The sequence below is a fragment of the Trifolium pratense genome, linkage group LG3 (assembly GCF_020283565.1).
Source record: "Trifolium pratense cultivar HEN17-A07 linkage group LG3, ARS_RC_1.1, whole genome shotgun sequence".
Taxonomy (NCBI): Eukaryota; Viridiplantae; Streptophyta; class Magnoliopsida; order Fabales; family Fabaceae; genus Trifolium; species Trifolium pratense.
The window spans coordinates 10,858,766-10,882,326 of record NC_060061.1 but is presented as its reverse complement, the minus strand read 5'-3'; the positions used below and the strand labels follow the sequence as shown (position 1 = coordinate 10,882,326).

Genomic DNA, 23,561 nt, shown 5'->3' with positions numbered 1-23,561 from the left:
TTTTTTAAGCTTATGCAAAGCTTATGTAATATAAATTAAATTTTATGTTATTTTATAAGTTCATACTAGTGAAAATTGTATTTTTATAAGCTATTTTATCATAAACTACTTTGACAAATTTATAATAATATATAAAAATTGCATAAGTTGTTTGCATACACTCTAAATAAGAGGGAAAAAAAAGTCAGGCCAAACAATACCTATACTCTTACTTTTTAGGCTTCTAAATAAGTTGGTCAGATCTTAAAAATATAAATACGGTACGTGATACTACATATGTTTATCTTTCAATAATGTTATGCAAACACAAATTTTAAACACAAAGTTGATAAATATACCATTTTACAATTTTTTAATCTGCTTCGGTATGCATGCACAGACTCAATTTATCTACTACGTCAAATACGTGTTTGGAAAACTGTGTTGAAATAACACAGCTCTTTATCTTTATATCTCTTTTACAATTTATACGGATTTTCAAAAGTATAAGTAATAATCAAATGACACCTTACTTGACATATTTTGATTACTAAACATTATTTATGTAATATTTAGATAGATTTCATTAAAATTTAGTGATATAGTGACTGTGTAAAATATTTTATAAATGCAAGTTGAAAGGAAAATATAGTGCAACAAATATTCACAATAATCATGTAATTTTGTCTGAACATACTAAGATTTGGCGGATTGGCCCCTCATAGTTTACCACTACCAATAGAGTAGAACACATACTACTAAAAAGTAAATGTGAGATTTCCCACTTTTCAAAAAGCAATCATTTTTATTATTAATAAAAAAAAGCAATAATGATTAATAAATTTGACGGATTAAATTTACTCAATTATATAGACTACCTAATAAGGCTTATAGATTGTGTTCGTAATACCTAACTCAACTGTCAAATGTCAATATTGATAAGTTGAACAGGTTCACCTCGAACTTGTGACCATGCAGTTGTGTGTGAGAGTTTACGGTGGTGATTGTCCCTTCATCTATTTTGCACATGAAATGAACTTAATCTTCTTTGAGTTAATAATGTCACTAAAGTCTGCTATGAACTGATAGCTCATGTTTCATTTGATCTCTCAAAACTCTCCTTAGTATTTTGTTGGAAGCTGTTCTAGGAAACACAGGCACAATTTTAACAATGCTTACCTGTATAGTAAGAAAAAGAGTTGTCAACATAAAATTTACAAATCATCACAAATCAGATTAAAATTTCAATATCCATTAAGAACTCTTTTTTTTTTAATCTGCGAGTCATTTAAGTTTTTGCTTTAATAATGCTTTCCATAAAGTAGCGATGTTGAGAATTTGACCTTGAATAAAGGATTAAGGTTGGTCTGAATGGCTTTGGAGAATTTCTTCTTTAGAGTTTCCGCATCGGAATTATATCCATTCTTTAAAACTACAAATATAACCAGTTGTTCTGGACCTCTATTTGCAGGAGCAACACTGATTGCAGCTGTTTCCAAGATACATTCATCGGCCCTATCACAGACACGCTCAATTTCTACAGAACTTGTCTGCAATATTAGAACAAAAAATTCTACATAAGAATAATGGCCAATCTAAGAAAGCTAAAGTAAGAGCTTCTGAGGAATCCATGACCAGTAACAAAGTATCAACCATCGATTTATTCATTACCCTCTAAAGTGAATTACTACTTTATAGGAGAAAAATCCACCAAACAAGATACACTTAATCTGTAAGAAGGATGTATAAACATAGGTATTGTGAGCGGCGCGGTACCTTAATGCCACCAAGATTCATGGTATCATCAGCCCTCCCTTGTACAACGAGATGCCCTCCTACAGTTCTTTTGATTATATCTCCGTGTCTTCTAAGAATCTGATAATACATACCATGTTTGACATCAGAAAAACGAGAGTAACTAAGATTTCGGTTAGTCTAATCAATGATGAAGTAATCTGCAAAGGGATTTGATTACATTAAAATCCTTGATAACTAATATTTCAAGATTACTTGATCAAAATGTGAAAGTCATCAGTCACATTGGCAATAAGGATATTAATTAAAGTATATACCTTTCCTTTGTAAAGTGGCATTCCCTTAAAGTAAACCTCCTCATGATCGGCGTTAAGCAATCTATCGGTTGCTCCCATATATACAGGGAATAAGCCCACTTCACCAACACAAGGAACATCATCTGGCTGTCATATTGGTCCAAGATATCAAATAAATTAGAAAACCTGAATTTGTCTATAATACCAAAAGATAATATTCCTAGTATACAAGGTAATGAACATTTATAAAGACGGTGGCGGCATAAATAAAACAATATGATCAAAACATTGAAATTATCCTTAAAAAGGGTCTTACATAAGGAACTCCATTTTCATCGAGGATGACTAAACCAGCTGTCATTGATGGTGTGCTAAATGCTCCAAAAGCTTGAGGCTGTAGTGGACTCCCCATGATGTAACAAGACGCGAGCTCAGTGCCTCCACAACATTCAATTATGGGTTTGTAATAAGATTTTGAAGAAAGCCAAAGGTCATCATCAACGTTTGAAGTTTCTCCAGTCGAACAAAATGTTCTGCATATAACCACAGTTTAATTCATTGTTCACATAAGTTAATTGGTTATTTAAATTTATAAGACATTACTTTATCTTTGTCCAGTCCAAGTCCTCCATACACTTTGTACTCTTCCAAGCTTTTACTAAGCTTGGAACTGTTCCCAAAATGGTAACACCTGCATCCTGAACAATTGTAGTTAAATGAATAATCTGTACATTGGTATGAAATTAATAATTGTTATGACACAAACTTGTATATTAATTTTTTTTTGTGTTGAGTTTTATGGACTATGCACTAAAAGTGTAATGCTAAATTTTAGTACATGCTAAAGTTTTACATTAATAGTACATCGTCCTTAAACTCTTGTTTGTTTTTAATACAACATTTTCCATTTTACTAAGTACTTTCTATTTTGTTTCCTTAGCCAGAACACTCGTTAACATTTTCGATATAAAATTTGGAGGAATCACCTGAACAAATTTTCCAAAACCATGACCAAGTGGAGATCCATGGTACAAAGCAAGAGTGGCACCAGAAAGAAAACATGAATACATAAGAGTTGGTCCCATCACCCATCCTAAATTTGTAGGCCAGCAATAGACATCTCCAGGTTGAATATCAATACAAGCCCATCCATCTGCGGCACTTCGTATGGGCGAAAGTTGAGTCCAAGGAATTGCTTTCGGATCCCCTGAAGCGTAAAAATGAACAAGAGATCATTATAATAGTAGTCTTGAATTGATATATGTTCTACGAGAGAATAATTACCTGTGGTTCCAGATGAGAAAAGTATGTTAGTGACAGAATCAATTGAGTGATAGAACGGAGAGTAATGATGTGACCTGCCGAGATTTAAATGTTAAAGTGAGACAAAACAAAAGAGAAACTATGCATCTTCAATCCTTTTACGTTTTAAGAATCTTCAGCAGCGAATAACTTGGTTAGGAAAAATTATCATTTGTCGAGATGAAAATATGGCTTAATAGTCTACAAACGTTGTAAAGCACATTACCTATGCTGTTTGCCAGAAGAAAGAAAACTATTCCATGATAAGTCATGTTCTCTTAATTGTACTCCTATGTCATTGCCTATCACAGGGAGCACGATAACTTTACATGTTGCTGCCTCAATCACTCGACTGCAAGAAGAAATATGCAGAATGAGGTCAAAGGTTTACTTGTAAAAAGAACAGCATTAAATTCAAACATGATTTCAAGCAAGCTCAATATCTTTCATCGATTCATGTTTTGCATCCAAGCATCTATAGAGTACAGGTTTTGCCTAAAGAGATGCAGTTGTGCATTTATTTCTAACATATATCTGCCGAGGAAAGTGTGTAACCTAAATGCTAAGGGTAAAATTAGTTTTGCATGATAAAGTATAATGCTTACAATTTTTTACCTGTACAAAGGGAATTTCTTTCCACCTCTTGATATGAAATCCTGAAAACAAAATCAACAAGAACGAATGACATCCTACAGAGAAATTGGTAACTGAGAAATAACTAATAGATTTACAGGTAAAGTTTTATTTAGTACTAGATATAGAAGAACACCTGCGTGAAAATACCCTTGGCATTGGAAACACGGAGACGAGTTGCAATTTCTTTTGGTGCAAAGCTATCAGCTATCGATACCACAACACATCCTGCTAAAACAATGGCTAGATATATAATCACAGCATTGACTGTCATTTGCATGTCAATTGCGATTGCATCACCCTTCGAGAAATTGGCATCTACTGCATTCGCCACCAACCTGAAAATAATATTGCAAAAACAATAAGAAAACCAAAATGGTGAAGTGAAACATGAGACATGAGAGGTGGCATACATGACTTGCTGACGAAGTTGTTTGAGAGTGATATGATTAACCTCAGAGTCATCAAAACCTTCATCCCTCCAAACAATGGCTATACTGTCGTCTTGTTTGTTAGGGTGAGAGCTGGGTTGCAAACAACAATCAGCAATATTGAGGACAGAACCAGGTAGCCAGGTTCCTCCGTGTTTTGATGGGTCGGAAGACGTATCTAAAATGCAATTTGGAGGTTGAACAAAGGAAATAGAAAGTTCCTTGAGAACAAGAGACCAGTACACCTGTAGTACAACACAATACAATTATAACAGAGATTGAAATTACAGAAATAAAATGAAAATGTAACCATAAAAGGGAACTAACTTGCACTTGCCTCGGGGTGTTGAACAGAAAATTTATGAAAAAGAGGAAAACTAGTAATAGGATCCTTGTAGGAGGATGCTCCTAAAATCTGAGAACCATGAATTTCCATGAGACGGCCCAGGTTTGTGCGTCTTGCCTGCTCTCTAATTGTAGAAACCAACAATAAATAAATACATGAACAATGAATACACATTATAAGTGTTGGAATAATATCTTAGTTTGAATTTCAAATATGTATTTGTTTTAGATGAATCTTGTAGCAACTTCTATTTTTCCTCCCATCTCATGTATATAATATGACTGGAATATGATATTTCAGAACACAAACACCGTCATTTATTTGAAACAGCCCATTGTTTGATGCATCAATCATCTTTATCTGCATCATTTGGACATTTGCATTACAAACAGTTGCCTATTTAGTCAATAGTCTTCCAACACCAAATCTTAAAATGCACTCGCCGTCTCTCAAGTTTTTTCACAAAATTCAAATCTGTCAAAATAAAAGGTGTTCGGTTGTCTCTATTTCCCTTGGCTTAAGTCTTATAATGTGTTGTTGTCATTTAACAACAATAATCTTAGTTCTTTTACATACATTGCTTAAAAGGAACCATCATTTATATCATTTTAACTACAATGGAATCAGAACAGACATTTAAGATATCATGAAACATTCAACATTATATCTAGCTTTCACTGAATAGAATCCTCTAACTTTCATTGAATTAGTATCTGCAACAGTACTAAACAAACTAGGCCCCCTACATCTAGTGGATCTAAATTTTATGCAGTTTGCCTTAAATTTCATATATCCCAGGTGGATGTAAAATTTCAGTTATATCTCACCTTATGTAAGGTGTCTATGCACCAGCCCCTCTCACCTTCATTATTCCTCTAGGTTTGACTAATCAGCACAACCTTCCAGAAGTTAAATCTAGATCTCAAACTATGCAGTTTGGGCCCTTCTGGTATACAAAAGTCGTGTGCAAAAAACCCAAGTTCAAACTCCTACCTGAACTATGATTTCTGCAACAGCCCCCTGAGTTGTTTTCTTAAAGCCTTCAGTGGCAACTAGGGGGTTTAAGAAAAGTTATAAATATACTCGGATTATCCTAAAACTTTATGCTCAGTCGCTCAATATTATGGGACAGAAATTATGCATGCAAAAATGTTAGCTCAAGACATCTCAGAGTTGAGTTAGTATTTCTGACCCTTTTTTAGGCATATTTAGCTTGGTTTGGTAATAAGTGGGGTTTCAGGCTAAAACACAGCATAGATACTTTAGCATTGACTTCAAGGATACTTTTAGTCCGATTATTAAACCACAAACTATAAACTTGCTCTGTTAGTCAAATCAATGTCAACAATGTTTTTATTCACGGCTCTTTGACTCAAGATTCTAACCAGCTGGCTTCATCCCCCCATCCTTACCTCATTATGCTTTAAACTATAAAAGGCCCTTTATGGCCTCAAGTAAGCTCCTTGCACCTGGTTTCATGCCATCAAAGATTTCCTTCTTCAATTTGGATTCATAAATTTGTAGAGTGGCAGATCCTTATTCATTAACAAGAATGGTACCATTGCTTGCCTACAGAGAATAATGCCACATTTCACAACAAGTTCAAGACCTCTCTTGCTAAACCTTTCTTTCTCGAGGACCCTGGTTTTCCAAATCACTTCCTGGAAGTAGAGATTTTGTCGATATCCCAAGGACTCTTTGTAACACAACATCACTATATTTGGCAGTTACCTGACCGTGCCAATATGACAGATGCTAAGCCAGTTTGAACACCTATGTCCACATTGTTTTCATGTGCTATTCAACCAGACTCAACAACTTGTGATACTTCTTTGTGCCAACGCGATTTTCCTTTCCTAGATGAAACACTTGGCATCGGCTATCATTTTGTGTGCGACCTAGTCTCTCAAATCAAACTTGAGGTCTCTCATGTCCCTTCAAGTCATCAATCAGTTAGCAGACTTGCAAACTAAACCTCCCTCAGTCTTACAATACAATTTTCTCAAGTCCAAGATTGGAGTCATTAAATCGGCCTCCATCTTGCATGGTTGTGTTGGGAATAATAATATCTTAGTTGTTAATGTTATCTCTAGTTTGAATTTCAAATATGCATTCCTTAAGTTTATAAGAATGTTGTAACAACTTCTATTTTTTCTCTTATCTCATGTATCTATCTATCTATCTATATATACTACCTTTGTATTATGAATTTTTGAAGCAATGAATTCAATATTCTCCTAAACCCATTTCTCTACTATAATAAGTAAAAGCACATTGTTGTCAAAAAATGTAAAAGCACATATAACCGGGAGTATATATATATATATATATATATATATATATATATATATATATATATATATATAAGGCTAAATTGCATTTTTGGCCCTCTAACTTTCACAAACTTGCGATTTTAACCACCTAACTTTCATAATCACACTTTTGCCTCTTTTGCAAAAGTGACTCACATGGACAGTGACTCACATGTTTGACATCAACATGTCTTGCCCACATATGATGATGTGGCATGTGATTCATTGTCCATGTGGCAAGACATGCGGCTGTGGCATGTGATTCATTATCCACATGTGTCGTGCGTTGACTTGGTCAAAATCAGTAGTCAGTTTTTTGCAGAAAAGGCTAAAACTAGGGGGCAAAAGTGCTATCATAAAAATTAATGGGCCACAGTCACGAGTTTGTGAAAGTTAGGGGACAAATAAGTGCAATTTGGCCTAATAAAAATAAGAGTGACTTACAGAGAAGGAAACCAGTAAAGAGGGGGAGAAGATGATTGATGATCAGAATAGATGGTATAATAGAGAAGCTGATGAAGTGGGTGAGGGTATGATGGTTTGAGGACTCTGCGGCTGACGAGATCGCCCCATATATCAGCAGGATCGTTGGAGGAGACTGACAGTGACATAAGCAGTTGCTCCTTTAATTCATTGGCTTCAGTTGCTGATAAGCCAGCCTTCACAAAGTCATCCACACCCAACTCCCTTATACTCTTTTTTCCCATCTCTATCCGTCTCTCACTAATTCTTTCCAACTTCAAAAGTGCAATGCAAAACTTGAATACTTATTCATTCAAAACTTCGAAAGTTGAGTGGTGCTAAGGTGGTAGTTGAGGTTGTGATATCACCAACTCCAACAAGTTGAGTTGAGGTTGAGCTCACCTAACTCTGTAGATAGATAGAGGAGAGGGGGTTGGTGAATGGTGATAGCGATACTAACTAATTACTATTGCAGCACAACGTGGTGCTTGGTTGACCGTAGGGGTCAGTCACCTCTCTCAGTTAGTTTCATTGCAACATACTGATCTCATGTAACAATTTTTTTTTTTAAATATATTAAATAACTGATGGATCAGATACAACAATTATTCAATAAATCTATGAAATAAATTTTTGCTTATATATAAGACCGGATTGAGTACTAGTAGTAGGATAATAATTCTTTAATGATTACAACCCCAAATCTAAATTATTTATCATTTAATTCTTTCAATAATAATAATATAATAGGAGTAAATGTAATAATAAATCTGATCCTTTTCTATTAGAGTGGAGCCCTGTATAAATATCACTTAATTATAGAGTGAATTGTAAAAAAAAATAGAGTGCATATTGTGAAAAAAAGGAAACCGAGTTGATATATTATTCAGCAGACATTTTTTTTATAGACATTGACTAAGAATTAAATCTCTGGCCAGATGTTAAGTAAAGTAACTTGAATATATTAATCACTCATACCACATCATGTTGGTACATAGAGGGGTTAAGTTAAAGAAAATAAAATAAAAAACACACGAAGTTTTTTAGTTCCTCCATCTCCTCTAGTGATATCTTAGTTGTTTTCAATTTAAGACCAATACTCTGAATTGTTAAATTAAAGCAATACTCTAAAGTATTAAACTAGGGCCGTACAGAATTCATTTGTATCCACACGTGCGTGCAAGCTCAGAATAAGACAACTTCATTAAACCTGTATAGCTCAGATACTTGATACAATACAAGTACAACAAAAACACGATAACTATGAGAATCTTAACCATTGATGCATCAGTCAATGTTATTATAAGTTCATATTCATTTAATTTAAGAGGCAATTACTACCTATCATGAGTAATTTTTCAAGCACCGACTTGCCATTGTCATTCCTACCAGAAGATCAAATTTTTGAATATGATAAGTGGAAAAACTAGAATGACATAATCTTAAGGATTAGCTCCAGCAAATTTCTGCCGTAGATATACACAAGAAATAACTAGCTCTTAGTCATTATAAAGTTGATTCAGCTTATCATACAGAACAATAGCAGTAATTAAGATAGCAAAAATTGTAAAATATCGCTTGGCTTCAGTTCATGATGCAGGTTGTCTTGTGTTGTAATAACACTACCTTGTTTATTATCAAAGCTTGCAGGGAGGAGAAATGGTTGTTACAAGTGCATGAACTATGAACAGTCATTCTCATTCACATAAATATTGGTACATGATATATACGATGTAGAAAAACATCAACGAAAAACTATATAACAAACTCTTTCCGATAATAAAGCACATACTGGAAAGAATGTGAAATTGCTAACATTATTATGTCAAGCCAATCAAACGACTCTTATATCATATTCACTTGGCGAATCGGATAGTCCACTCTGCAGCAATATCATCGTGTTTTGCTCTGTCTCCCAAATATAAGTGAGCAATACCAGGAACAACAGCATTATCTGCATGAACAATAACAGCTTTACATTCCAGGATCATAAATGGCTACTTGGAGTATCGACTGCTTGTAAGTGCTGCTATTACTTTCAGGAGAAAATTTGTCTTCAAAGTTGTGCAATTCAACTTTTTAATAGTCAGAATTTTGTTTTTCTCAATGCAAAACTTTAGGAAGACCCTTAATTTTAATTTGAAAAAATATGAACATTGGTATTACTATTACTGATAATGCATGTTTGAAAATTAATTGAATCCACGGTGTCAAAAGACATAATCATTAGTTGGTGTTTTATTAAACCATGCTGCTTGTTAAGACAGGGAGGTAACAATACAATATTTTCCTCTTTCTTAATTGCATTAGCCAAAAGGATCTTAGATATAGGGATAAAGGTAGTATTCAAGAAGAGACTAGACAAACTTACAAGGGTCGGGATTTGTCAAAAGTGATCTAACAGCGAGTAGCACCTTAGTAATTGTTAATGCTGGACTCCAACCATCCTTCAATATTCCCATACTAACACGGCCATCAGGTTCTACATTGCAATGGTAGATCCGAGTTCTGAAGACTAACTGCAAGTTCAATTCAACAAGGCAATACAAAACAATTAAATTACTTTAACCTCCCCATAAATTTTATGTTTTGTCTGCGTATTGCCCTTTTATTTTTTAAACCTATACCAAACTTTTGGAACAAAGAAGTTTATGAAAATTCATGAAAATCTGAGAGAAGACATTTTCAACATGTTGCAGGAGGTTCATAGGATTTAAATATAGAGGGACCGTGTTTGAAGATTTATAAAAACTCAGGAAAGTAACAGTGATTTACTCAAAAGGTGAAAAAACATGCATTATATACAAATACAAGCAACCATTCTAATAAACTAGACTTGAAAAATAATTGAAAGCTCCCAGTGAGCTTCTACAAATGAAGCTAAAAATTATCTTGAACAAAACAGCCAGCCAGTGAACTTTCCCTATATGACTATATCAATTCAAAAGCTAAAATTATGTGCATTCAAGCCAATGAATAATTTTTTCCGTTAATATTTGTTAAATACACACAAATTGATATATTTCTTCAAAAGAGGAAGAGTGGACTCAAATGAGAGGATATAAGAATCAGTAGTTCAAAACTGTTAAATACAATAGCAGACCATCTAGTGACTATATATCTTGTATTCTCCGCTACCATCCCTGTCTACATTGTCAATAGCGGATGAAAGAGCACTCTGGCTAACCACTCAAAATTTATGAGGTGAAAGAGCACCTTGGCACATGAGGAAATATATGACTCATGCCGAAGAGGAAAACCATCCCAAAAGACTATAAGGTGAAAGAGCACTCTTGCTAACCACTCAAAATTGCTTTCATTCTTGACATTTCTGGTACAGGTAGCTATTTTCCTAGTTGTTTCTTTACAGGTTGCCCCTCCCAATCAGCCAGTCTTCAATAAAATTACCATCTCTTATGACTTATAGAATTAGGTTGGACCTAACTCAACCCTTACAAAACCGGCTTGTAGGGTGAAAATTGCCTTGCCCCCACTTATATACTCACGTTCAGGCCTTATCTCATCCAATATGAAACTCTTAACATGACTCAAACCCTAGAGGAGAGTCAATCCCAGAAGACTAAGCTATTGAATGGGAGAACGTTATAGGTTAAGTACCAATTCAGTCTCTATCTTTACTCAATGTGTCACACAATGATACGACAAAGACAAGTCCATCGGCTTACAAAACAAAACTGAGTAAATGAACCGATTTAGCAGTCAGGCATACCGAAAGTTCAAGCTGCTGCTGATGCCCTAAGTGCTAGAGATGTACACATTGGCTAAGTGGATATGGAAATACAACTACATGTGAAACAGTAATAAGCATTAACTTCAAGGAATTTAACCCAATCATTGTATAGGTATACTATAAAGTTTAATTTCATTGCTAACATTATTGCACATGCCACAATGCAAACAGCAAGTTGAGAAAAAAGAATAATTCGCTGAAAAAGTTACCAATAATAATACCTGGGGAGGCTTAAAGGGATAATCAGTTGGAAATATTATATCAAGGAAAAATATGCCACCTTGGTATGGTGTTCCTACAAACAGAAAAAAACACAAATTTTGAAATATATGATGATATACTGAATCTGAACCCAAACAACTTACATTGAATATAAATTAGGGTTTAGATGATGAAGTGAACCTGGGGTACCAATAATGGTGGCGATCCAGTGATAGAGATTATCACCCTTAGGACCAGCAGAACAATGAGGAGGAGGGTCGTTGTTGAGTTCAACCATTTCTCTCTGAATTCTCTTTCCCGAAGCTGACACTGATGTCGTCGGTCCCCATGATGAGGATGAACTTCTTCCTCCTCCTCCTCCGCCGGAAATCATCACCTCCTAAATCCTATTCCCCTAAATCAAATCAGTTTAATTCAGTCATATTTTCTTCATCAAAGAATAAAAGTTTTTCTCTCATGCAATTGATCTCAAATAGAGTTCAATATTAATTAGTGTTCGATAACTTCATAAAACGATAATTTCTTTGACGAATTGTAGTATTTCGTATTTGCTAACTTAAGACATCTTTTTTTACAGTAAATGTTCAGTTATTTGCAGAGGATGTCAAAACCCCTTCCTAACTCCTAAGCCAATTTTTTTTTTTAATGAACGAAAGTATCTCTACGCGCAATTGAATAAATTAATTTTCTCGAGATAATTGTGATTCATTTAAGAAGTTAATTTCTCTCGACAAATATTTCTCCATATGCACCGACCGAGAATCGAACTCAGAACCAACTAATTAAGGGACTAAAGTATCTACCATTTATGTCATGGTCCCTAAGCCAAATTTAACTCCCCTAAAAAATGGATCATTTGTAGGGATGGATTAGGGAAAGAATTTTTGTTACATGTTTAAACTTTAAATATTTTTTTATTTAATTTAATGTCAACTATATTCCAATGTATGAACCACATTGATTTTAAACAATATGGATTTCTTCATAGATTTAGATGTATATGACCGGCTCAAGCTAGGTGTTACAGGTTTAAAAACTCTTATTTTTTCAGTTGGTGTCTAGTGATCTTGGAAACACCACAATATGATGTGGCTGAACAAAGAGACTTTGTCCTTAATTCGGCCAAAAACATGAGTATATATAGTCACATGTTTACAAGGATCTTTTGCTAGCCAAAAACATGAGGATAGTCATTTTTTCATGTTCGGATATGAATTTCAAACTTCAAATTTATAATCTTAGTTCTTTGTTTGCTTTAAATCATAAATTATATCTTATGACATAAAAAGATAATTATAGATTTAAAACTTAAAAAATCATATACAAATATGAATAAAAGACTAAAAGGACAAAAATTATACAAAAAGAATAAATGACTAAATCGTTACTAAAAATTAAGTTAATGATAATTTTGCATTTTAAGATCTCTTGCATATGACCCTAAACCAAACACACTAGATTTTGAAATTCATCCCTAACCTCCATTCCCTCTCAATTCATCTCCTTCCCTCCATCTCCATTCACCTCTCTTCAGACTCAACGTGTCTCCATTACATTTGTTGACCCACAAAGTATAAGGGGAAGGGAGTTTGTTTCAAGTTTGCTAAATTTATTTCTGGAAATAACATTTCCCGGAATAGATTGAAATGGCAAAACAGATATATTTTCTTATGATATGCCTTCAAAAGGATTCCACTATGCAAGAGAGCATGGCGGTATAACTATAACTTGCTCTGTTGCTCAGATAGATTTTTTTTTTTTTATAAGCTGCTCAGATAAATTTTATTCCTTGCTAAGCAAAAACCAAAATGCAGGTGAAAGTGAAATTACATTCTTATTTTGTGCAGCACATCTCCCAAGTCAGGTCATATGATATTTTTACACAAAAGATGTCTCAGACAAATATAGAATACAAGGGCTTCAACAAGCCAAAATTTTCTCAGCCAGATTAATAACAATTAGATCCATTTAGATTCTTCACACTTTACATTTCAAATACAATAAGTCAATTCCCAGCCAATAGAAACACTTTTTTTGAAAAGCTATTGAACTGTTTCCTTTTTACAAAGCTCTCTTATAAATGCACCCGGAGATGTTTGTGCCAAAAAAAAATGCACCAAAGCTATCCAATTCAATTAGAAGAAAAGAACCAAAGAGAACCTATAAACATGACCAATATCATAGAAATATAACAGCAGAGTGCCAACCTCTAAACTATTGGCATTATACATTAGAACCGCATAAATAAATAAATCAATCAATTGCAGATTAACTACCGAGAAGATGATCTGACTATACTATTCCTGATGTTACAGTTGTGGATGCTAGCTTCCAAGTCTTTAACAAGCAAGCATGAAAGGTATCACGATGAACTGCAAACACCTAATCAGAGCTAACCTTCTTCTCAATACTTGAGTTGCTCAGTATTATAACACCAATTATTATGAGTAGGGCACCTGCAAACCACTGTAAAACATTTCTTTGTATCAGAGAATGCGTTAATTATAGAGTTGAATACATAAAGAGGCAAATAACCAACCAAGGATTCTTCATACTTTGTTTGCAATTTAATAGTAAAGAAAGGCAAAGGGAGGACATTGTTTGTAGGAGAGTAATCACACCCCTTATTTTGATATACAAAAATGAAATTGAAAAGGGAAGACAATGGAAGTCACCCTAGTAATCTTGTGTGCAACCACTAATTTCTCTAATTTCACCCTAGTAATCTTGTAGCAGAATTATTCACTATATCTCGCAGTCTTTCTCAAGCTTGTGATGTAGGGTTTAAAGACATTATTTTGGAATCAAACTCTTTGATGATTTTGAATCTTATTAAGGAGGGTGTTAGTGTTGATCACTAACATGTTTCTCTTATTGCTCACATTCGTAGATATCACGATCGTCCTTTGGTCTATTGTTTATCAGCAATTTCTACTCAAGTTGGTTGGCTGAACAGGGTATGTCCTCCTTAGGATGCATCAGGTTTTTTCATTAAAATACCCATCATGGAGAACGTAACTTAAGCACCTAATTTTGTTTGTCAAATTATTTTTTTTAACTGTGTGGTTCCCGAGGAAAGGGGACCGGGTAATCTAGAGTTCGGCCGTGAGATAAATAAAGTTTGGCCAAGAGCCCGGAATCGAACTCGGGTTCTCCTGAAAGATTCCTCCTAGAGGGGATCATTAACCACTTGAGCTCGATGTCTTGGTTACTTAAGGATTAATTGTTACCTAAAAAACTTAAAATATAACTGTTATAAACATCAAACTTAAAAAAGGACTCCTCAGGGTTCCACAGCCGCCATTTCTCCTACCTCTGATCGCCTGAGCTATTGTCGCCCCTCTTTCGCTCCACTCGCGCCGCCTCTTCTCCTGGTCACTCCAACCTCTGCGTCGACGATGTAGACGCGGCTTTGGGTGGTGCGACGGTCGGTGTTAGCCACCCGCACCACCCCTGTCCAGATCTCCGGCTGCGTTTTTCTGGCAGTCGAAGGTGGTGACAGGTTCTGTCCGGCGATTACCATTCGAAGGTGGTGGTAGCTCTTCTTCAACGTGGGAGGTTTCTAAGTCTCACGTCGGTTTCCGTATTGGCGGTCATGAGCACCGATAAGCCATTAGAAGCAAGATAACTTTGATTCTGGTGACGCAATAAACCTGTGATTTGAACGTATTGAAAGGACCAAGATTCTGGTCTTTGTTTTTCACTTTCTGGTCCGAGGGAAATATGCCTCCCATCCAATCTCTGTGCGGTGTCTGTTTTTTTCATTGCTTCCCATGATCCGGATCCTTCAAGTTCTGATTTGGCCTCATAATATTTGAAAGACTAGGCGCGTAGATGCTCCGTGTTGACGGTGGTAGTCGTTCGTCGTGCTAAGGGGCTCACTGGATTTTTGGGATTCTTGTGCTCGTGGTGCTCTATCACATCGATTGACCATACCTCGATCTGGCTTTCGATTGATTATGAGTTGCTTTGGATTTTCAACACGACAAAATCCGCCAGAGGTTGATGGAGAGGTCACATATTGTCTCTACTATATCCCGGTCACTCTCTCGAGTTGACGCAGGACTGTTTGGCTCGAAAGGGTCTAAAAGGCTTGTTGTGATTTAACACAAGGGGCTGTTGGGACGTGAATCGGTCTGTGTTGGCGGTTGATACATTCACCAATTTTCATACCTTTGATACCCACTATTCTCTTAACTTATCAAAAACATAAGACTCCTGAATGTACTGATGCATCCATAAGGAAACATAAAACCCTATCTGTCATATGAATTATTACTGGAGTGTGATAAAAGATAGAATTAAGGGTCACTTAGGTGCCATTTCAACACAAGCAAGTAGGGTATAATAATATTTAAAGATTGGAAATGCAAAGATGATGTTATAGTACCTGGAAAGAGAGTGATTCCTGAAATAAGAAGAAACCAGCTAAACCAGAAGAGATGAAATTGGTGGCAAAATTGGTGACGGTGGCTTGAAGAGACGAGAGAGCTTTAAGACTGTTGACATAACAACCCCACATCATTACATTGAACAATACCACAAACCCATACTTGATGAGGATGTGAAATGAGAGCTTAGCGAAGATGGCTGCAAGAGCGGCGTTGAATCCAGCGGAAACTGCCCATGCGTACCCTTTTCCATCCATCTTCCGATCTCACCAATGATCACAATAACAAAGAACTAAATCCCCTTAATTTAGTACAGTATCTATTTATTAATTAATCATCGGTAACACTTTTTTTTAGAGAAGATAAAATGGTTTACATTTTCTCTTATTTAGTTTTAACCACGGTGGATCACTGGACCGTCTAACCTAATTCGGAGTCAGTTTCAAACTCCTCGCAGGTGTGAAGTATATCAAATTCAACTCAATAACAATTAGTAAATATTTTTTAAGTTTGAATTGAATGAAGATATGAGTCTAACATTGAGCAGTATTTTATGAGATAAAATTATAGAAAGTGGGTTGTAACATTAAATTTGTTCACAATTTGTATCATTTTTTACAATCTTTTAAAAAAGAAAATGAGTAGGATGTTTTTTTCTAGAATATTTATTACAAATTATAAAAAAAAACATGTACTTTAAATTATGAGTATGTTGGTAAAAAAAATAATAAATGCCCTTGAAAATTTGAAATGAGTCTTATAAGAAGGGTCAAAGAAGTCTCGTGAGCTTAACTCAGTTAATAGAACATTGCATTATATATGCAGGAACAGAGTTTCGAACCCCAGTCATCTTTCATCGAAAAGTGGGTGGTTTTAAGTCTTTTTTTACCCGAAATCACTCCTTTGCACCACAGCAGTACTCAAGAATTATGCCTCCAATTTCATGTTATCATTCTCACATCATCTTCAAAATTATGCTAGAAATGTTTGATGTGACCGAAAATTTACAAAGTTAAATTTACATCATCTTCAATTTCATCCTACTCTATCTACCACCTGGTAGAGCCCAATTGATTGGTTGGTGAGCAGAATATATGACTAGTAAATATATGATTTTTTTTCCTTTCCAAACAACCCAAAAAGATGTAAAAGAGATGGACTAGAGTGATCAAGAGTGCACCATTTGTTTGTTAAAGAACAATGGCAATAATTTCTTCTAGATTCAGTCTTTGGTTTTTCTCCTACAGCTAAATCACTAGATTTAAGCAATTATCTATCATAAAAGAGATACAGTAAATTACAGTGACCTCAAATGCACAAGATGGAGCATAGCCATGAATAATAAAATGGACAAAATACAAGAACCAAAATCGATGAAAACTACACTCCAGCGAATAATTGAATTGCAATCTTAAAAGTGCTTAAACCTTTTGATCATAGAATCATTAGAGCAAAAAATACACCGACAGCAGATATCAAATACTGAATGGTAGACACTTGAAAGTTCATACTTGCTCCAAAGGGACCTGAAGAAGGACCAAGTGCCATGGGTGGTAAACTCACTCCTCCGGCGCCAGAGCTGATATCAAAATAAACCATGATCAGATAAGAATTTTCAAGAGAAACACTTGGTTTTGAATCAAGGATGTATATAGATTAAGATTCTATACCTTCCTGTGAATCTACAGGATCCATAACCTGAAACGGATTACACAACATTCATTGGTTAAATACCCGCAAGGAAACATTTATTTAAGTGATCAAAATCATTGAATGGAATAGACTTCAAATATTATTGCTAAGACTAAGATACATCTTCGAAAAAGTCTGCTACCACAACTATTCTTTCTGTGTGAAAATTTTACATTATCTTGTCGGAAAGTTCTACATAGACCATTTTGAGAGGCGGTCTAAAGTTGACTGATACTTGAAAATTACTCTAAACTTCACAATGACAAAAAGTAAAATTTACAACCCTTCTCATCCTAATGAGTGAGACGGAAAGTTCTACGGTAGACCACTTTGATAGGCGATCTAAAGTTGACCAATACTTGAAAATTACTCTAAACTCAACAATTCGGGAAAGAACTGATTGGTACCAATTCGGGAAAAAACAAGGAAAAACGAATGGTCAACATCTCATTCATGAGAACAAAGATGAATGCAAGCTTCTACTTTCAAAGGGCGACATTGGTATTTCAAGTGATTATCAAGTGTGGTCTACTGTGGATCATTTGTCAAAGTGGTCCACCATAGAGCTCACCTACATTGTCATGTTATATTTTATGTCTCTCTTCATAAATACTTACAAACTATTCAATGTCTTTGAAAAGAGAAATAGACAATTTTAACATGATATAGTCATGAAATTTTAATAAGAGAATTCATTCCCCGCCAGTATTTTCACAACAATTTAATCAGTATCAGGATGCAATAAGAAGACGTTTCTATGTAGTAGCCTAGTTTTGCTCATGAAGTTTCAATAGGTTTAATGCCTAGGTCCTGCAGATCAGGAAAGCAAATACTACAACATTCTAAAACCTTAAGAAAAATGCCTCCTGAAACTCTCAAAACATAAAATCAATAACTTATAAATGAAGTAAGCAAATACATAGCTATGCCACTAAACTAACCAAGCAAAGAAGGAAAAAATGTAACTTATAAATTTTGGGTTAAACAGAATTTGCAGGTTAGAATCTAAACAAACTAATTATCGAGAGAAAAAAAATTCAAAACAAACTGTGATTGGTTTCTTGCCCAATAGAGAAATAGTCACCAATCAATAACTATAGAATCCATAATTTTATCATCCAGACCTGTTTTTAAGGAGGATATAGATTTATTTTTTTAGTATTATTTGTTCAACCTTCAGCAATGTCAATTCATGAAGTTTGAAAAACAGTTGCACATTGCCACATGTTCCTCTATAACTTGAATAGTTACTATAAAACTGCTTTCTAGCCTATGGTCATTTTAAAAGAGATGATAATCAAGGATTTATAAATGGTTTAATTCCAGAGAGTTTTTTCTACAACAAAGAGAAATCATCGAGTCCTACAACTGTAAGAGAGTAGTTAGATTATAAAAATCATTTTTGTGTCTACACTCAACAACATAAGCTTTCTGGGATAGGTGGTTCATGAGATGGTATCGGATTCTTTATGACACGTGTTCTAGATTTCAATTCTCATTGTCCCCATTAAAACCCTTCTATATGTTTTCACCTAACAGCATAAGCTTTTCGGATACTTAGTTTAGTTGATGTCATGTTCAATCTAAAAAGGACACGGTTACACGTATGTGACCATCTAGATCAATAATCTAAAGTGTTACTTACAGCAGCTTACATGAGTGCCTTGCCAAAAATGTGAGTTAAAACAGAAATAAGAATTCGTATAAACTTACTTGGATCCTGGGTAGAAATTTCAGCAGTACCGTCGAAGTCACATGTTCCACCAACACCTTGATTTTTCTGATAATAATCATTATAAGCATAAGAGGCATGGCTTTTCACATTATTGGGGAGATAGCATCGCTGCCCTTGTTGAATAGGAGCACAGTTTGCTCCTCCTTGTCCACAAGCCCAGCTCAGGCCATTTTGCAGCTTATCAGTGTCTGCTCCATCTTTAGCCACACAAAAAACTCCCGAAGAATTTCCAATTCCAGTTATCTGGCCAGAAGCACCACCATAACTTAAAGGAAAAACAGCACTTCCATTAGTATAGACGATGCCCCAATTTTTTTCCGATATAGGCCCATTCCTCTTGTCTTCGTTGAATAATTCATATATGTAAGTATTAATTGGTATGTTTGGCTGACTAGGTGGACCAGAATCATTCAGGACCCGTTGAATCATATTGTTATTGTAGGTCTCGGCATTTTCTGCAGTAGCATCAGGTTCATTTGCTCCACCAAAAGATGGCCAACCAGTTTCTGTGACAACAACAGGTATATCTTTGAAATTTAACGCGTCTATAGAGTAATAGGTAGCATCCACCATAGCATCAAACATACTGTTGTAGTGAAATAGTGTGTTCGGATCAACAATTTGCTTCACCGAAGGAAGGGGTCGGAAAAGAGCATATTCAATAGGGAAAATACCATCTCCTTTAGTATATCCATAATAAGGGTAAGCATTTAACATGAAGGAGGAATTTGTGTTTTTCAAAAACTGGAGGACTTGGTAGAGTGTAGAGTTCCACGAAGAGTTAAAGGTGGCAGTAGAAGGAGGAAAAGGCTTAGGGATAATATCCATAGATTGTGGTGTCGAAACCTTGACGCGGAAGTTAAGGTTTGTGGCAACCAGAGCTTTGTGAAGAGAATTCATGGCAGGAACAAGAACGGGGGCAAGGTTTGGGATTGTGGAAAGAACCTCGCTGCCAACAGCTATTGCCGTGATATTGGTGGATGGTACATACGCAACTACATTTTTGTTAATCCAGGCTGCGGCTGCTGACGGAGATTCTCCGATTTTCAGTACCTCCTCGTTGGTGACGCCGACAATTACGTCAATAGTAGAGTTTGAAAGGGCTTGTAGTAAGTGTGCATTGGCGTCATAAAGACGCACGTGAGTAATTTGATGGGCTTTTAGAATAGAAACCACATTAGAAGCAGATGGCATATCAGAGACATCAGTGCCAATGTTTACCCCCACAAATGCACCTACAATTTGATTCAACATTAACATACAACAGTATTAGACGATAAATTACATGCATTCAATTTGAGATAGATTAAGTAAATAAGATAAAAATAGGGAGGTATATATTACCCAATGTGGTTGTTAGCATAGCAGTAGTGAGCAACAAAACACTAGCAAGCCATTCTTTAAGCTTCATTGCATCCAATATCACTTAAACCAGCAGGTTCAGCCTAATACTTCTGCCGGGCAAAGCCTTAACTGTCAAAACTCAGAATAGATACGAAATCATGATTTCTTTCAACAACTAAAATTATATAACAGAAAAAACAAAAAAAATTATATCATTAAACAGAGTCCACCAGTTGGATGAAACAATATAAAGCAAAGTCTTTAAAATTGAACTTTGAGCACAGAAATGTGTACTCCATAGAAGAATGCATGTATCATATATATAATATACTATCAGATAAAATTGATGTATACAAACTCAAATTTAGTTTTACATTGCAAAAAATTAAATAATTAAAAAAAAACTTCTGGAATCAGTAACTACTAGCCTGTTTGGCACATTATTGTACATAAATTATTTATAATTAAAAAAAAAAGCATTTGCTACTTTTTAAAAATGATGTGAGAAACAAAGAAACAAGCATTTTCTACTTTTAAATATGTGGAAAAAAATAGAGGCAAAGGTTTACCAAAAAAGCAGAAGAAAAAAGAACAAGAATTTAGTCAAAGAAAGAAAGAAATCTAAAAAAAAAACAGTGACAAAAACAACCTGGTTTGTGATGTTAGAAAAAGACAGAAACTCAAATGATAAGAATGAATAAGCAAAAACTGAATGGTAGTAAAGAAAAGAGACATATACAAGATACCTGATCTACAAACCCTACAAGAGTGTTGGTGGTGCTGCTATTGAGAACTGTTTCAGCTCCTCTTATGGGTTTGGGACACAACACAACCCAGGAACTGATATTGAATTAACAGATTTACTAGTTTGCAATGAGGATGAAAGTGTTGATGAATGAATCTAACTGGGGTTTGGAAAGAGCTGAATGAGAAAGTTAGAGACTTTACAGTGAGAGGAGAATGAAGAGGCACCAGAGACAGTGTGTTCTAACTTTACTTTACTGAGTCACTGGACACAGTGGAGACCAGTTATGATTATTACTACAAGACAAACAACCCACCTAGATCCTTGCCCTTCTTTTACCCCTATTATCTTTCTTTTTCATTAAAAAATTACTATGTCATTAAAAAATTACTATGAGCAAAAATAAGTTATAAGCTAATTGATAGCTAGTTTATAGCTGAAAAGTTAGCTTATAGCTGATAGCTTATAGCCGAAAAGTTGGTAGAATAAAATTAAAGTGTTTGGCAAATTTAACTATTGTAAGTAAAAAATGACATAAAAATACATGGTTAGTGGGTAGTTTTTTTTTTTGGTAAGTGTTAGTGGGTAGTTATTATAATTTTAAAAAAATAAATAAATAAAATTAATTAGGGTAAATATGGAATAAAATGAAAAAGCTATAAGCTATAAGCTCATACGCTACTTGAAATAGCATCTCAAAAAACGTTATAAGCTAGTTAGAGAAGCTCGTTACCAAACACTTCACATTTTTTTCAAACAAGCTTATAAGTTAGTTCAATAAGCTATAAGCTAGCTTATTGGACTTACCAAACAGTGCCTAGTCTAGGGTGCTCAAATCCAAACCAATCCAAATAAAAATCGAAAACCGATCCAAAAAAACCGAAAACCGCAAAAAACCGAAGTTTTTTGGATGTGTTTGGATGTTCTTTTGTGAAAACCGCTGGATCGGATCGGATTTCGTATTGATTTCTTAAAACCGATCCAAACCGAACCAAACCGCATACATATATTTTAATATTTATTTATCTTTTTTATTAGTATAAATATATATTTTGCATTAACTTTTTTTTCATTTTAAATTTTGTTAATTAATTTAATCTATTTTAAATTTTGTTAATACTATATGTTAGTTTAATTTAATTTTTTTTTTACATTTTATATGTTTCGAATATAATTGGTAATTGTCATTCCAAAATATTAATTTTCAATATATTATATATTATATTTTATATCAAACTTAATATTTATTTTGTCAAAAATGTCAAACTATTATTTTGTAGCGTTTTTTATAATATTTATATTTATTAAAAAATTACAATTTATAATTTGGATATCCAAAAACCGATTCAAATTAAACCGCATAATATTGGATCGGATTGGATCAGATTTTTTTTATTTGTCATCCAAAACCGAACCAAACCGCAAATGAATTTATTTTTGCATCGGATGAGTTTTTGCCTCAAAACTGATCCAAACCGAATCGCGAGCACCCCTATCTCTAGGGGTTAATTAATGGATTCCATAAACGAATCATTAAGATAATTTTTAGCTTAACTTAAAAATTAATGATTTTTTGTCAAATTTTATTTGCCAACTAATTTTAAGATTATCAGATTTCTTTAAAGTTTTTTTTTTTTGAAACAGATTTCTTTAAAGTTTAAACACCAAAATATTTAGATTTTAGAGTGAAGACTTATGTTATGAGTTATGACGACTTAATTTTAGTTCTAAGTTCCAACAAGAAATAAAATTTAAATTAGTCTATAATATTTTTATATTAAGTAAAAATTGGTCTCTAATTTATTATAATAGAGAGATTAATTTGTCTCTTATATAAAAATGTCTGATATTAACTAAGTTTTATTGTGTAAAAAAAACTAAGTTTTATTTTCATCGGATGTTAAACTAGACAAACAAAATATTGTGGGGGTAAAATGAGTCTTCAGGACTAATTGTTAGCTAGTTCAACGATGATTGACGTTGAATTTGGTAGGGGAACCATAGTTCAATTCTCCGTAACTGCGGTCGAGAGAGACTAAGATCACTTGATGTCAGAACTTGATGGTAAAAATAAAAGTCTCCGGACTAAATTTTATATGGCATCAATGATGAGTTAATACATGTGGTATTCTAATCGTGTATTATATGATTTTTTTTTTTACCAA

General features: G+C 34.3%; 4 protein-coding genes across 5 annotated transcripts; all 4 read right to left on the bottom strand.

Annotated features, from left to right (window-relative positions):
* Positions 1 to 764: 764 nt before the first annotated feature.
* On the bottom strand, positions 765 to 8,069 carry LOC123914174 (probable CoA ligase CCL12). The gene is made up of 14 exons (XM_045965206.1): positions 7,499 to 8,069; positions 4,734 to 4,866; positions 4,379 to 4,641; positions 4,102 to 4,303; positions 3,948 to 3,988; positions 3,559 to 3,684; positions 3,315 to 3,388; positions 3,017 to 3,237; positions 2,634 to 2,728; positions 2,347 to 2,563; positions 2,052 to 2,177; positions 1,756 to 1,854; positions 1,323 to 1,529; positions 765 to 1,158 (listed from the first exon to the last, which is right to left on the bottom strand). The coding sequence occupies exons 1-14, from the start codon at positions 7,759 to 7,761 to the stop codon at positions 1,045 to 1,047; spliced, it is 2,181 nt and encodes a 726-aa protein (XP_045821162.1). The 5' UTR covers positions 7,762 to 8,069; the 3' UTR covers positions 765 to 1,044.
* A 1,056-nt stretch (positions 8,070 to 9,125) lies between these two features.
* On the bottom strand, positions 9,126 to 12,096 carry LOC123914173 (constitutive photomorphogenesis protein 10). Its single transcript, XM_045965205.1, has 4 exons — positions 11,670 to 12,096; positions 11,489 to 11,562; positions 9,888 to 10,035; positions 9,126 to 9,470 (listed from the first exon to the last, which is right to left on the bottom strand). Exons 1-4 carry the CDS (start codon positions 11,860 to 11,862, stop codon positions 9,373 to 9,375), a joined length of 513 nt encoding a protein of 170 aa, XP_045821161.1. The 5' UTR covers positions 11,863 to 12,096; the 3' UTR covers positions 9,126 to 9,372.
* A 1,155-nt stretch (positions 12,097 to 13,251) lies between these two features.
* LOC123914172 lies at positions 13,252 to 16,174 on the bottom strand. Its single transcript, XM_045965203.1, has 2 exons — positions 15,880 to 16,174; positions 13,252 to 13,955 (listed from the first exon to the last, which is right to left on the bottom strand). Exons 1-2 carry the CDS (start codon positions 16,135 to 16,137, stop codon positions 13,872 to 13,874), a joined length of 342 nt encoding a protein of 113 aa, XP_045821159.1. The 5' UTR covers positions 16,138 to 16,174; the 3' UTR covers positions 13,252 to 13,871.
* A 907-nt stretch (positions 16,175 to 17,081) lies between these two features.
* On the bottom strand, positions 17,082 to 21,709 carry LOC123914171 (glucan endo-1,3-beta-glucosidase 4). Of its 2 annotated transcripts, none has more exons than XM_045965201.1 (5): positions 21,398 to 21,709; positions 20,652 to 20,780; positions 19,286 to 20,542; positions 17,551 to 17,578; positions 17,082 to 17,459 (listed from the first exon to the last, which is right to left on the bottom strand). In XM_045965201.1, the coding sequence occupies exons 2-5, from the start codon at positions 20,716 to 20,718 to the stop codon at positions 17,315 to 17,317; spliced, it is 1,497 nt and encodes a 498-aa protein (XP_045821157.1). In that variant the 5' UTR covers positions 20,719 to 20,780; positions 21,398 to 21,709; the 3' UTR covers positions 17,082 to 17,314. The 2 variants fall into 2 exon arrangements, with proteins under 2 accessions (XP_045821157.1, XP_045821158.1); XM_045965202.1 differs by having other exon boundaries at positions 20,652 to 20,761; positions 21,398 to 21,706.
* Positions 21,710 to 23,561: the final 1,852 nt, after the last annotated feature.